Source organism: Paroedura picta, chromosome 6 (genome assembly GCF_049243985.1).
Source record: "Paroedura picta isolate Pp20150507F chromosome 6, Ppicta_v3.0, whole genome shotgun sequence".
NCBI lineage: Eukaryota > Metazoa > Chordata > Lepidosauria > Squamata > Gekkonidae > Paroedura > Paroedura picta.
In genome coordinates, this window is record NC_135374.1 from 31,807,789 (window position 1) to 31,822,228 (window position 14,440).

A 14,440-nucleotide genomic window follows, 5' to 3' on the forward strand; every position below is an offset into this window, starting at 1 on the left:
CGGGAAATCTCTCCCCTCCACCCATCACCCTTCTTTTGACACAGCTTGAGGTCTTACTCCATTATGCATCTTGCTTAAAATTCCTTACCTGCTTTCTTGACTCTTATCAGTCCTTTAGTAACTCCTTATAGAACAAATAGCAGCAAAATGTAAGTAGTGTTTTAAGCACAGTATGCCCAATGGCCCCTCTTGTCTCGTAGGCACTTGAAACCTGAAACAAGCATTCACGACACCCTCAGTCCCTCTCACAAGCAAAGGGAGACTTCCTTGTCCTATTGCTGCAATGATCGGGAAGGTGCAGTTGACTCAATGTCTCCTTTATTCAACTGTTAAGGTAAAGGTATCCCCTGTGCAAGCACCGGGTCATGTCTGACCCTTGGGGTGACGCCCTCTAGTGTTTTCATGGCAGACTCAATACGGGGTGGTTTGCCAGTGCCTTTCCCCAGTCATTACCGTTTACCGACCTTCGAAGGATGGGAGGCTGAGTCAACCTTGAGCCGGCTGCTGGGATTGAACTCCCAGCCTCATGGGCAGAGCTTTCAGACTGCATGTCTACTGCCTTACCACTCTGCGCCACAAGAGGCTATTAAACTGTTAAAACATCCAAATTCTCAAAAAACTGTGGACTTTGCAAATTTATGTTCCCTTGACTGCTAGAACCACCTTTCTAGTATACTGCTATCAACTGCTAGTTCTCCTATCTGCCTTAGGGCCATTTTCTCCTGGATCACGGAGCTGTCAAGAGTTTTGGCCCTGCATTGCTCTATCTATCTACCCCGTCACCCCTCTCACTTCCTTCAACCCTCTTCCTGTTAATGCTTCTGCCCTTTAATCATGTTTGTGAGGTTTTTCCCTCTTTTCATTATGCTATGCTTTGATGTTGAATAGTTTGATAAGGCCCTATTAAATTCAAACGGCAGAATATTAATACATTCCATTGAGTCATATGCAGACAATTTAATTGCGAAATATACTATGTTTTTGTGACCTTATATAAATGACTCAAATCTACACCAGAGTATGTTAGAATTTTATTTCAACTTGAAATGGCACTCCTAAACTGCTATACTTATAAATAAAACCACCACACTACTTCATAAATCAGATAATTTTCACAATCAAATTGCCAAGTATATGGAGGAAGGACACATATAGTCAAAGCAATTCTGCTGATTATACATGTTTTGCTTGTCAAGATACTTGAGCTATCGGAGAAGACAAAACTCAGTCTGATCAAATGAGTCCTTCCTTCCATACAGTCAAGCCTTGTAGTGGCATAAAGGCTTTCTGAGAAAAGATAATGTCACACAATATGCTAGAGGAAACTTCTATATGATTGCACCATCCTGCCCTGCAGAGGCAGAATACATTCATGTAGAGATTTAAAAGTCACATAGCATGGGCTTAAGACACTGGACAGTGAGGCAGTTTGTACTTGCTCTAGAGAAAACACTCTCACAGCAAATTATCTTAAGACACTTGAAAGCAATCTACTCTGAAAGAAAAAGCACCATTAAAAACATGGGAGGGCACTGGAATGCTGTTGGCCCAGAGGCGAAAGTTGTATTTTACATGTCATTTTAAGAAGAGGAAATCTCAGAACAATCATTTGTTACCTTAAGAGTACAAATGTATGTCTGGGAAGGGAATTAGTGGCTGTTTGCTCTCAGCATGCTACTCTCCACACAGCCGTGCTCACAGTGGGCATTCTGTATTGTGTGATTTATCTCTGGTGCTGTACTGAGGACCGAAAGTCACTGTGCAGTACAAAAAGCAGGCATGTCTTTAAAGAGAACCGTATTATATCAGGTAAGGATTTTAAAATGTTTCAAAATTAAAACACTAGAAGCCAATGAGAGTCGGGGAGAATCTAACGTGGATGGGTTAATTTAGCCGGTTCCATCTAATTCTGTATTTTGTTCTAAACACGGGAACATGGACATTTTTCATTTTGGTCACAATGCAAGATGACCTGACTTTTTGTATGCATGTCCCCAAAGTCAGATGTTCTTCTAGCAGTTACATGTGTCAAAATAAAGGATGACAATTATACCATTAACGGGGGGGGGGGGGGGTGTATGGACCTTAATTTTCTGTAAAAATTACCACTCTGGTAATTTCTACTTACTTGCTGCAGTGCATATGAGTACTGAAGAAATCTCTACAACCCCTGAGTGAGCCTATTTGCATCCACACTGAACTGTCCTTTCATGGTAACTTCTCCTTTGAACAAAGTGCTTTAAGACATTCATGGCTTCATTTCAATCCTGGAAATCAAGTGACTACTGGTCTCAGATGTGTCTGAACAGAATTTCTTCAAATGATTGAAGAATTTCTTCAAATGATACAGGATAGTGCTCAATTCTGCCCAACCTATCCCCTATTCAAAAAGCCAATACTGCTCACTGGGCATGGTTCAGCAGAGATCCAAACAGTAGTCAAGAACTTGGAATATGTTCCAGATGTCATTGCCTCTATTGCATTGTTCTACCCAGATCAAGTAGTTTAACCCTGAATTCATAGTAGATCCCTGCCGTTTACTAGATACACACAGCATTAAAGCAATCCCTATGGTGCCCATCTAAACTTACATCTGCTGAATAATGACTACATTCCATCAGAATGGAAACAGATTTATTTACTATAATAATATGAAACTATTTAATTTCCCACTCATCACTGGACGACAAGCCCCCATGCTCCCAGGGATTCCAACAAACAGGTACCAGATGATGAAAAATTAGGTAAGGAGAAAGAAGCTAGCTGCCACTTCCTCTTCAGCTCCAAAGGCACCAGTTCCTCCAACTCTCTCATGTGCTGCACTACAAGCGGCAGACTACTGTGCTAAAATATTAAATCAGTGCAAAATACCACTTCATTTCAACTTGCAACTTGTGCAATCGTGTGCTTGTATTGTTGTCAAGGCATAGCTCAGGTCTTCACCGAGACAATTTATTATCTCCTAAAGGAGGAAAATCTCTCCGGGAACCAAGCCTAATCCAAGTCTTCAGTTCCCTATCACTCCCCACATTTCAGTCAACCATATGGCTAATAACCATGCTGTGTACACATCTATGGTTAACTCCTCCAATTGCAAACGACAGCCAACTCAAATCCCTGTATATCTCGATTCTTGTTGCAAACTATTAATCAGGAAGAATGGACAGAATGTAACAGCTCTCTACAACACAATCTCCATTAGCCCCCCACCCCCATTACACTTTGATCCTGTATAAATGGCACTTAAATCTGTCTACACTTCCAATTATCCAAAGGTTTTTCATGTCCTCACCACATCTGGCTATCAGACAAGAAGGCTGCGATTTAAGATTAAAGCCCCAAAGAAATAATACAAAAAGACAGTTAAAAATATGAACCACATCTCAGGCAAATGCCAATAATTTCCTGATGCACAGTATCTCTGAGTCCAGCTGTAGTCCACAGTTCCAGCCTTCCACTATCACTAAAAGAACCATCAAGAAGGAAGAGCAGGAAGCAGGCAGATTCCCCTCCATTGTGACTGGGTACAGTTCAGCTGAGAAGCGCACCCTTCACAAAACCTTGGTACTCAGGTCTCAGTGTGGTGGACCAAGATCCGAGACAACTAGGCTCACACTGCCACTCCACCACAAAAGCTCCCTGGGTGACATTCAGCCACACACAATTGGCCTAACCTACCTCACTGGGTTGATCCAAAGATAAATTGGAGAAGGGAGTGCTGTAAGCCATTAGAATCATAGAATCATAAGAGTTGGAAGGGGCCATACAGGCCATCTAGTCCAACCCCCTGCTCAACGCAGGATCAGCCCAAAGCATCTTAAAGCATCCAAGAAAAGTGCATATCCAACCTTTGCTTGAAGACTGCCAGTGAGGGGGAGCTCACCACCTCTTTAGGCAGCCTTTTCCACTGCTGAACTACTCTGACTGTGAAAATTTTTTTCCTGATATCTAGCCTGTATCGTTGTACTTGTAGTTTAAACCCATTACTGCGTGCCCTCTCCTCTGAAGCCAACGGAAACAGCATCCTGCGATCCTCCTCCTTCTGGACGTTCACTGCAGGGGAAAGGCAGGGTAAAGCTCAAGGAGTAAAACTCTTGGAAGCTACTTTCGGATCTACCCCGGAAAGCAGAACTATGTAATATAGATTTCAATCTTTCACAGTGCAAGTTTGTGTGTTGAGGACTAAACAGAGGTTTGAGACCCACTGAGGCTGATAGTTACATAATCTTTTGAAAGCCAGATGTCTGTAAGCGGGCTCTGGCTAGGAAAAGCTACAATAAATGCATTGGATTGGGAGGGGTTCACTAGAAACAAGCACAAAAAGTTTATGCCAGAATACATTTGTTAGAATGAAAGAGAAATTTATTTTTTCTTTCATTCTAACAAATGTATTTTGGTATAAACGTTTGTGCTTAATGCTGCTACCCCACCCTACTCTGGCCTCACTAATGAGTAAAAAAAAAACCAACCTCCAAGGCACTTTGCAGGACTGCTAACACATCTTTGATCTTCTCAAAAGATGGGGAAAAATCCAACAAAATAATTTCAGCATGGGAATAGAAGCACAAAAAAATATTCCCCACCATCTTTTTGATAGAGCACAGAGTTGCAATGAAATCATAGTTCAATAACTTGCCCTTGGATTCATTATAAAGTCAGCTTAGTACCACCTTCCAAACTTTACCTCTTAAGCCCCTGGACTCACCAGCAGCCATTTCTTCACTGGGTGTATGGATAACACACTTGTTTACAGCTGAGCACATAGAGGTTGCTGGTCTGCACCTAAGGCTCTATGGATTGAGGTACTAGTCCAGCACAGGCATTAGGAGAGAACTAGAAAGGGACACCTGTCTAAAAATGAGCCAGCTGGGTAAGTGAGCAATAAGGAAACAAGCTGTAACCAAAAATGTCCACTTGGTCTCTTGTTTCTTTGCAGCTGCTATGCACAAGGCTGGCTCCAATGCTAAACATCACTCACTGAGAGGAACTCCCCTCCCTGGAAACTCATGTCTTGGATTCCATGACATTGTTTTCACATGCCCAGGGGCTCCTGGAAGAACATCGACGTTGCCCTTAGGCAGGTGGGTAGTGCTGGCAGCAGCGGAAGTGAGTGCTGCAACGGGGAAAAGGCTCCGCAGAGGCCACAGAGAACTGCGAGGGAATGTGCTGTTAGAAGATACCAGCTGCCTATGCCTCTGGCTGTGGCCACCACCTTTCCCACACCTCTGCTTTCAGAACCACTCCCTTAAAGAGTCTGCATCTGAAGAGGAAGTATATTCCTCACTAAGCCCTGAGGTGACCCAGTGATTCCCCAACAATTACGGTTTACACATTTCACAAACAATCCCTATGGGGTAGTACAGTGCCCTGCTGTCTGATCATTTGCACATCATTTGATAACCCACAGCTAAATGTGTGAACATCCGCCACAGAAAAGCAGAGGATCTGAGGTTGTTTCTGGTGCTGCAAAAGCCTCATCTACAGTGAGGACTGCAGGCATCAAGTGATGAATGCACGAAGGTGCGAAGACACCTTCACACTTGGGTTTTTCCTGTCAATTCTGCAAATCGGTGCCTGTTTCTAGAGTGTTCTGATTTGCAATATGGCTTAACAGACAGTAATTCTGCTCTACGACTCCCAGCTGTCAAGAGTTATCTGTCTAATACCTTAAGACACTAATGATTAGATGAGCTAACTCAATGTGACTGTGGCAGCCTCTTTAAACAATGGCTTCGGTGGAATGCTGTAGTGGAAGAGAGCCCAAAGAAACGAACTGGATCCAGTTGCGCAGGAAGCCCCGATTGTATTGGCCCGTGTCAACTGCCATCCCGCAGAGCAGCCTGCGCCCAGAATTCTCTCGCAAGGCGATCCGGGCTTCCCGCTCCGTCACATTATAGCTGATGTTCAAGAGCTGAATGAGAAGGATGTAGCCCATACCAGAGGTTACAATGGCACAATACCACACGCAGGTGAATGACAGCGCAGAACTAGAAGTAGAGAACAGAAAGCAAGGAAAACATTTAAGGAGACTGAAATTACAGAAACAAGACAATTCTGAAATTGTCCCCCTCCCACTTTCATGTTGTATCAGAACTAATCTCCCTTCCCATTGAAACACCCTAGTCATCAGAACATCTCAACGATTATTTTCCAAAATCACTTTCAAGAATGGGCTTTCCACTTCTCCCCTCTTCCAGGTTCAGAGGAACCAAATGACAGAAGTTCTTGCTTTAGTAATCTTGTTTCTGGGTTCTTCTGTTACTGAGTTTTGCCATTATTTATTGAATAAATCTTATTTTTTAAATGTTGCAAGTTGCTGTGGTGACTTCCAATGGAAAAAGAAAAGCCAAACCAAATTCATAAAAGAAACAAGCCCAAGGCTATAAGGGAGCCTAAAGAACAGTGCCTTAACAGCCAGCTTACCTGTTCTATGTAGTTGTTCTGTTCAAATGGAGAGCTACCATCCAGGTTGGCCATGTTGCTCTCAGGTGGCCAACAGTCTACAGGTAGCCAAGATTGACAGAGTGCCCTCTGAAGCTATCTAAAGGTTTGTGCTGAACAAAGGTATTTATAAAGTTATGATACTAATGCTCCTATCAAAAGAACCCATCCAGGCACATGCTGTAAGTTATACCAGCTGAAAAAGGAGCAAACTCCTCCACTTCAGATATGTCTCAGTATGAACCCTTACATTTGTATTATTTGTTTGCTCTTGCAGGTTCAAGTGAGAACATCTGTGTCAATGCTGTTTTTAATGTCCCCAGTAATTGTCAAGGGCAAATATAATAGCAGTATGGAACATCCAACTGCAGAAGGGTTCAGTTCAAGAAGGGGAAAGATGGACATTACTGGAATCAAACCATACATCCCACGGTTTGCCCTATTTTATACAATTGGGATAACAATTTAAAGGGAGGAAAGAGGAGGAGCAGACAGTGACATAAAGAGGGTCTGCAAGCAATGAAGGCAAGGCCAGAGGTGAAACTACTCCAGCAAGGAGCAGACTACAGAAGAAACTGCTTTGAAGCCTCCCCCTCCCCTAGAATGCCCAGTAAGAAATGTAAATCACTTCTACCCCCGTGTGGTGCACACAGAGGGAATGTGTGTAGGCCTAGGAGCTGGAGCACAATGATCCTGGGAAGTGAAAGAGCCCCTGACAACGTCAGGAAAGGCAATGAGCCTTAAACCTATCCAAAACTAGCAGAATAAGGAAATGGTCATTTGGAAACTTTAGCATTTGAGCACAGGATGAAAGGGAGACCACCACCAAGTTGCATCAGAGCTTCATCCTGGGAAGCAACAACATTTTATGGTTAAGGCACAACACTGACCAAGCCCCAACCCATCACATTCCAACAAAAAAAAAGGGGCTTCATGCTTGCTTCTGATATTATCTGGACAATTCACATGCACACATACAGCCACACAATTCTGAAGAGTCAACAGCACAAGACTTTGTAAGATAGGCTGATTTCGGATTCCCCGTCCCCCAATCCATGGACTCTGTGCCTGCCTCCCCCTGCTTTGCCCCTGAGAGGGACAAAATTTAAGGGTATTCAGTAGGGACTGCGAGTGGGGAACAGGAAAGTCCAGAGGATTGGATTCAATGTGCTTAATCTAGACTGTTTGTGCTTATAAACACTTTAATATTTGTGAACTCCCAGGATGAGCTGTATGCATCTCTTGAAGAGACGGCAGCCGAAGGGACCCAGGGTAGAACTTTGTCAGAGAAATAGGGGGCCAGAGACCATTAGTCCCTTCATCAGTTATAGAGTATTTCTCTCACCTGTAGTCTGCATAGACCCCAGGGCAGTAGAACAGCGCCTTGATGGTGGCTTTACCCTTACAGATGGTGTCCAGAGTCAATGAAATCCCATACACAGAGGTGAGCAGAAAAAGGGAGAGCGCCAGGATAAAGGCCTGGTGGTTCTGTTCTCCAACACAGGTGTTAATCCTCCAAGGGGCAAAAGAAAGAAAAAAAACACTTTAAGATAAGGTGGTTTTGCAAACAACTCATAGACTATCTGGCCTCATTCCACCTAAGGATCCTCTCCCACCACTGAAAAGTGATAAGCAATACATGCTGCTGCTGACTGTTTGGCAGTAAAGAGACATTCATTCATATAGACTATATATATTAAAGACTTGCTCATGTGGAGAGGGACCTGAAGGAGCAGCTCATAACACTTCTAAAACTTGAGGGCAGCTATACGGCTATTAACCATGAATACCAAGATCCCAGTGGATTATATCTAGACACCAACTAAGCAAACCAGAAATGATAGGACACTCAGGTTTGCTGTCCAGCAGAGTGGGAGTCAGGGCTGTGTATACTCTGCCTTGCAACAAGTTCAACACACCTTACCTAGTAGGCATTGTCAGCATCTGAAGAGCTGGAACTTTTACTGCAGCAAGTTTCTACCCCTTATGTGTACAAAGATCAATTTAGAAATATGAGGGTTCAGAAATCAGCTTCACTTTAAGGGTACATGCCATTTTCCCACTATCTCGGAATGTCCTCATCCTCCATTTAGATACTTGGGAGGGAAGCATTTTCAAACCCGAATCATCATGGCAACACAAATGTGCACTGCTTTGTAAATGTTAAAGTGTATAGATCTGTCCAACTACAGATTTAAATGTTTCCCCCCATGCAGATTGCATGCAGCCTGGATTAAATCTGTTAAAACATCCAAAAACCATTTCTATTAAAAGAAAACGCTCAAGATTCACTTTCTGAATTTCTTGTTTTAAAACAGAACAAAACAAACTCAAAGCAAGTCAAACCAAAGATTAAAGGAAGTGCAATCCAGAAATGGACATACCTATTAATTTGTTCGTCTTAAGCAGGAAGCCTTTCTTCATATGGGTTCTGACCACTCCAGAGGATATGTGACTGTCAATAGTCTAAACAGACTGTAGAGACCTATTTCTGTTTTATGTGTCTTCATGTATTCAATTTGTTTTTGTAGTTTATCAAGCAACAGTGCTTCCCAACAAACCACTTAACTCATTCCAGTAAAACATAGGGAACCTGTGCCTTCCTATTGACAAGTCACAAGCCCTTCAGGGCAATCAGACCCATAGGAGGCCTCCTACTTTAGTGAGACCAAATCAACAATACCCATCCTAATATACGTGCCAAAAGAAGTAGAAAAAGTAGAAACATTGCAAGAGGAACCACAGCTCACAGGCAGCACAGATGTCAAAAAGAAATATGACACTGAATCTCTAAGGAACGTACCAGACACAGTGGTGGTCCAGTCTCTTCACACACCTGCCGCATATCCGGCAGTGTCCAGCTCGGGCTGGCTGAACAAGCCGACACTTGGAGCACCAGTCGTCCGTGACCTGACCTGGCTCCTTTTTTAATGAGCAGCCATCGCTATTGACGTGAATGTTTGTAGAAGAGCTAGGTGGAGCTACTCTGTAAAGCCCGTTGGCACTCCCCAGGCCATTCCAGTTTGAGATGATGTTGTTGTTACTTGGACAAAGTGCTTTTTCATTGCTCATTTGGCAGCAAAGGTAGCCAGGGTCTCTCTTGGCTCGAGAAAGAGCCACAAGCATAAGTATTAAACCACAGGTGAGAATCATCACCTGTCTGTGCCCCACATGACCTTGGGGGACTACTTCCCGGAGGAACACAAAGTACATATATCCCAGGGAAAAAAGCCCTAGACTCAAGAAGAATAGAGTCCGGCCCTTTTTCCTGTGTGTGAGGTAGTAGTACCATAGCACCAGTACAGGAAGTGATATCAGGATGATGAAAGCCAGGAGGAAGTGCAAGGCTGCTATGTGAAGGAAGACGGGCAGCAGGATAATTGGAGGGAGGAGACTGATATCGATCTTCACAGCCCCTCTAGGCCACGGGAAGCGGAAGCGGTCCTTGAAAGTGTCTGCAATTCTCTCCAAATTCCCAGGAGGCAAAGTCCGGCAAGTCAGCCACCTGTCAGGGAATTTATTTATTTAGAATGTTTCCATAACCCCTACCTCTCTCCCCCGGCCAGAACAGACCCAAGTTGGGTGACAACACAAAAATAATAAGAACACATAATGAAGAGACCATCATAAGAATCGGGGAAAGAACAGATTTCTGCTCACATAAGAGGCCGACAGATATTTCTGTGATCATTTAACTCAGTGGTCCCCAACCTTTTTATCACTGGGGACCGGTCAACACTTGACAATTTTACTGAGGCCCGGGGGGGTAGTCTTTTGCTGAGGGACATCTCTGCCACCGCTTGAGCCCCTGTTCCACTTGCTTTCCTGCGGGCAACCCTGCCAGCAGCAGCTGCGCAGTGCCACGCCGAGGGGGAGCCCCAGCCATGGTGGCCGCTGGGGAGCACCAAAGGTGAGCAGAGTAGCAGGGCAGCCGCTGAGGCAGCAGCTGGGGAGGAGGACGAGGAGGAGCCACGGCCCGGTACCGACTGATCCACGGACCGGCACCGGTCCCCGGACTGGGGGTTGAGGACCACTGATTTAACTCACTCCATCCCTTCACATTAGAGCTTCTAAAACTTGAGATGTTTTCATATGCTGTAGAAGACACAGCCTACAATCTTCAGTTGTCTGGTGCGCATATACCTATTTTACATTAAATGTTTGTTAAATCATTGGTCCATCATCGTTTATATTATCTATACTCAGGTTGGCAGTAGCTCTCCACGGTCTCGGGACAATGCATTTCATATAGCATACTACCTGATCTTTTTTACTGGAGATACCATGAATTGAACCTTGGACCTTCTGCATGCCAAGGAGATGATCTACCAGTGAGAGACAGTCCCTTCTCCGCCTTTCAAGCCTTACTCAGTGAAGCCAAATATGATATTACCATAACATTAATAATGCCACAGCACAGAGGCCACGTTAGCACAATCCATTTGCAATGGATAAAAAACAAGATTACTCAGGATGGTGGACAAGAGCTTGGCTATTAACAATGTGACATGAATAATTTAAACATTGCCAAAGTGGACAAAGACGCTGCTGTGAAGAGAACCCTCTGCTTTTTCGCATTCTCTCCACTGAAGTATTATTTTTTTAAGTAAAACACACTGGATGGGATTAGATAAAAAGATTTTTATGTCACGAAGCCAATAATGGCTATTATATACAAAAACTTATGCCACCAGGGTGTTTTGACATACTTCAGTTCTGACAACCCACAAGAGACCAGTCTTCAAACATTCTTGAGTCTGCAGCCACTTGGGATGGTCATGATGCCGGTTCAAAAGACAGAACTGTCAGCAAGAGCCATGTTAGGACAGGATGGTCCCCCTATCCATCTCTGCAAAAAAGACAATCCCCTCTAGCACAGCTGCAGCTACAACATTCACTGTGAGTAGACAAGGAATATTTTGTAACTCAAAGTTTCTGCAACTACTGCCCTTCATACAAGTAAAAAGTGAATTAAGTTCTGGCTAGGAAGACATGTTTAAACATGAATGCGGAAACAGTTGCAAAGCTTCCCAACAATACAAGCACACACATTTAGAGAGAAAAAAAGAAAGTTACCTTTCAATCTCCTTTGCTCCACAGTGCAGGGGCTGTGTTGCTTTCTCATACTTGGAAACCTGTTTCTCATCCTGCACCCCTGCAGAGTAGACTAGCCTACCAAACTAACAAGGCGCTGGCCACTTTTTTCCCCTAACAGGACTCCTGCACCTTTAAAAGCTGTATGGGCAGGCAATAACTCAACTGGCAATGCTTCTTAGCGCTCACTACAAAACCTGGTGACATTTCTGCCAGCTTCAGAGCCCTTCAAGGTTTGTGAGCATTTTGAAGAGTGGCAACCCCTGTCAGCCACAGAAGAAATTTGTTCAGGGGCATTCCGGCATTATTATGGAGGGGGCAGGGAAATAGCTGTGCAACGGGTGCGAGTTCTGAAATCCCACCAGAGACCTGAGGAGTAGTGGCAAGTGGCTCCACGCCAGCCAGAGACACGTTTCCAGAGGGCTCTCTCTCCCACCCCCCTACCTTTCACAGCACTCGTCGAGGTCCTCACAGTTGCACAGGCAGGCCGCCAGGTGGCTCCTCTCCCCCGTGCGATCCAGGTACTCGCAGCAACAGAGGGTCTCCTCCATCCCGGGGCCTCCAGCCTTCTTTTTGCGGGGCTTCATCCTGCCGCCTCCTCCTCGGGCGCCGGCGGTGGCAGCAGCGCCTCTTCCCTCGACAGCAGACGCCGGAGACCGCCTTCGCGGCACAGAGAGGGAAAGCCACGCCCCTGCTGAGAAACTTTTCATTAACGCCTCTCGCCCCAAATTGCATTCCAGGAAACAGCGAGAAGCCCCACGAAAGACACCCCACGCGCACCGGCTCCCCTGCGACCGCCGCTGAAGGCTCCGCTCCAAAGCGCTGCTGCAGGCGCCAAGTCCCGCCCGCTTGCTCAGGGGCACCCGCGCCGCGCCCGGGCAAGGCAGGACACCACACCTGCCACCCCACCGAAGCCTCCCCTCCCCTCGCGGCTCTTGATGGCATCCTCGCCAGCGCCTCAGCCGGGCACAGAAAAGGCGCCAACTCAAGCCCCACGCGCTCGTCCTTCGGCGGCCGCCATTGGCTGGCTCCCGTCCTCCCACCTGCTCCGCCCGGCGCCGCTTCCCGGCCCTTCTGGCCCTCTCCCCGAAGCGCCCGCGCCGCGCTGTGAAGTTTCCGGCCTCCTCCAACTAGGTGACGTCATTTAGCGCTGCCCAATGGCTGCGGGCGGAACGCGGGGGCCGCCGAGGCGGCGTTTATGGCCGGAGATTCCGTAAGGAACGCTTAAGGCACTGGAGGGCTTCGCGATCGGATTGGCTCGGCACGCCGGGGATGGGGAGGGGGATTTTCCACGGAACCTTGCCTGACGGGGGTGGGGGACGGCATTATCCTCGTTCCACTGCTTGTAGGCAGGGTGTGGGTTTTGCCCCCGGCCCCAAAGCAGGAGGAGCGTCTTTAATTTGCATTGCCCCCCCCCCCCCCGAGCCACAATACCATGGTTTGCCTTCTATAGATTGAAAGCACTTTGGCTTGGGAGTAGTTGGATGTTTGCCCTGCAAGATGTCCTAGTGAGGACCCTCGCAGCCCCATTTTGGGCCAGCTGCACTTTCAGGATCAAAGCCAAGGGTTGGCCCATGTAGAGCGAGTTACTGAAGTCTAACCTGGAAGTGACTGTTGCATGGATCACTCTGACCAGGTGTTCTGAAGACAGGTAGGGCACTAGTAGCTGCGCTTGGTGACCTGGGCCTCCATAGAAAGTGTCAAATATCGCACCCAAATTCCTGGCGGTCAGCGCAGGTGTTAATTGCACCCCTTCCAGGCATGGGAGGCGCACTTCCTGATCCTGCCTTCTTCCCAGCCACAGGATCTCCGTCTTGGAGGGGTTGAGTTTCAGAGGGCTCTGCCTCAGCCATCCAGCCACTGCTTCTAAACAACTAGCAAATGTATGGGGGGGGGAGGGGAGGGGAGGGGAGTGGGTGGCTGGCTGTCCATTAGGAGATAGAGCTGGGTGTCATTGCATATTGGTGACAACCCAGCCTATAACCTTGGACCAGCTGGGCTAGAGGGCGCATATAGATGTTAAACAACATAGGGGAGAGAATCGCCCCCTGTGGTACTCCACATGGGAGCCCAAGGGAGTCCAACAACTCTTCCCCTACCATAACCCTTTGCATTTGGCTCTGGTGAGATTATGTTTGTATTGTGAACTGCTTTTGCAAATCCTAATTTGTTTTTCAGAGATTTTTCAGGTTTTTTAAAAGTGGTGGATTAAATAAGGTTATGTTGATATTCCAAGCAAATATTTCTGTGTTTACACCTGGAGGCTCAACACAGTGCTATAACACTCCTGTACAAGTATCACTGTATTGCCAATGCTGTCTACATTACGGATATTTCAATTAGCATTCACATATGATACATAACTGGCACAACAGATGAGTCCAGTGATCGACTTCTCACATTACAAACTAGAGGAAGGGGCAAATGACTCATGCTTCCAGTTTGTAACACAAGAAGCCCTTTCAGAACGGAAGCAGCACAGAACCAAGCTCTCCCTTTTCTTGCCAACACAGCCCTGTGTTCACGGAATTTTTAAATGGAGGACCCGGTAATTTTCTCACTGCTCTGATCACAGTCATTACCATTTTTCTAGACCCTGTGCTTTGCTGGTTATGTGCCCTCAAATATTATAATGACTATAGAGCATCAGTAAAAGCTGCATTATCTGCAGTAATATCACACTTTGTCTTCAAACTTATGCTTTTCTGGTGACACATGAAGCTTCAGTAAAGTTAAGAAGGCAAAATAACTAAGCTTTAACAACCCAAAGTACTGCCAATTGTCAGTTTTATTGGATCCTTTTCTGATATTGGAACACAGAAACATTGCTGATTTGTTACAAAGTTTTCCATACATAAAATACATTTATCTCCATATTTTTATATAAAATGACCAACATGGTGCT

General features: G+C 45.7%; 1 protein-coding gene across 5 annotated transcripts; it reads right to left on the minus strand.

The window, feature by feature from the left end:
• Nucleotides 1-1,018: 1,018 nt before the first annotated feature.
• ZDHHC23 (zDHHC palmitoyltransferase 23) lies at nt 1,019-12,688 on the minus strand. Of its 5 annotated transcripts, none has more exons than XM_077341970.1 (5): nt 12,579-12,688; nt 11,980-12,226; nt 9,245-9,946; nt 7,787-7,954; nt 1,019-5,987 (listed from the first exon to the last, which is right to left on the minus strand). In XM_077341970.1, the coding sequence occupies exons 2-5, from the start codon at nt 12,120-12,122 to the stop codon at nt 5,720-5,722; spliced, it is 1,281 nt and encodes a 426-aa protein (XP_077198085.1). In that variant the 5' UTR covers nt 12,123-12,226; nt 12,579-12,688; the 3' UTR covers nt 1,019-5,719. The 5 variants fall into 5 exon arrangements, 4 of the variants coding, with proteins under 4 accessions (XP_077198085.1, XP_077198086.1, XP_077198084.1 ...); XM_077341971.1 differs by lacking the exon at nt 12,579-12,688 and adding an exon at nt 12,316-12,570; XR_013231811.1 differs by lacking the exon at nt 12,579-12,688 and adding an exon at nt 6,424-7,289 and having other exon boundaries at nt 5,833-5,987; nt 11,980-12,570.
• Between the last annotated feature and the right edge of the window lie 1,752 nt (nt 12,689-14,440).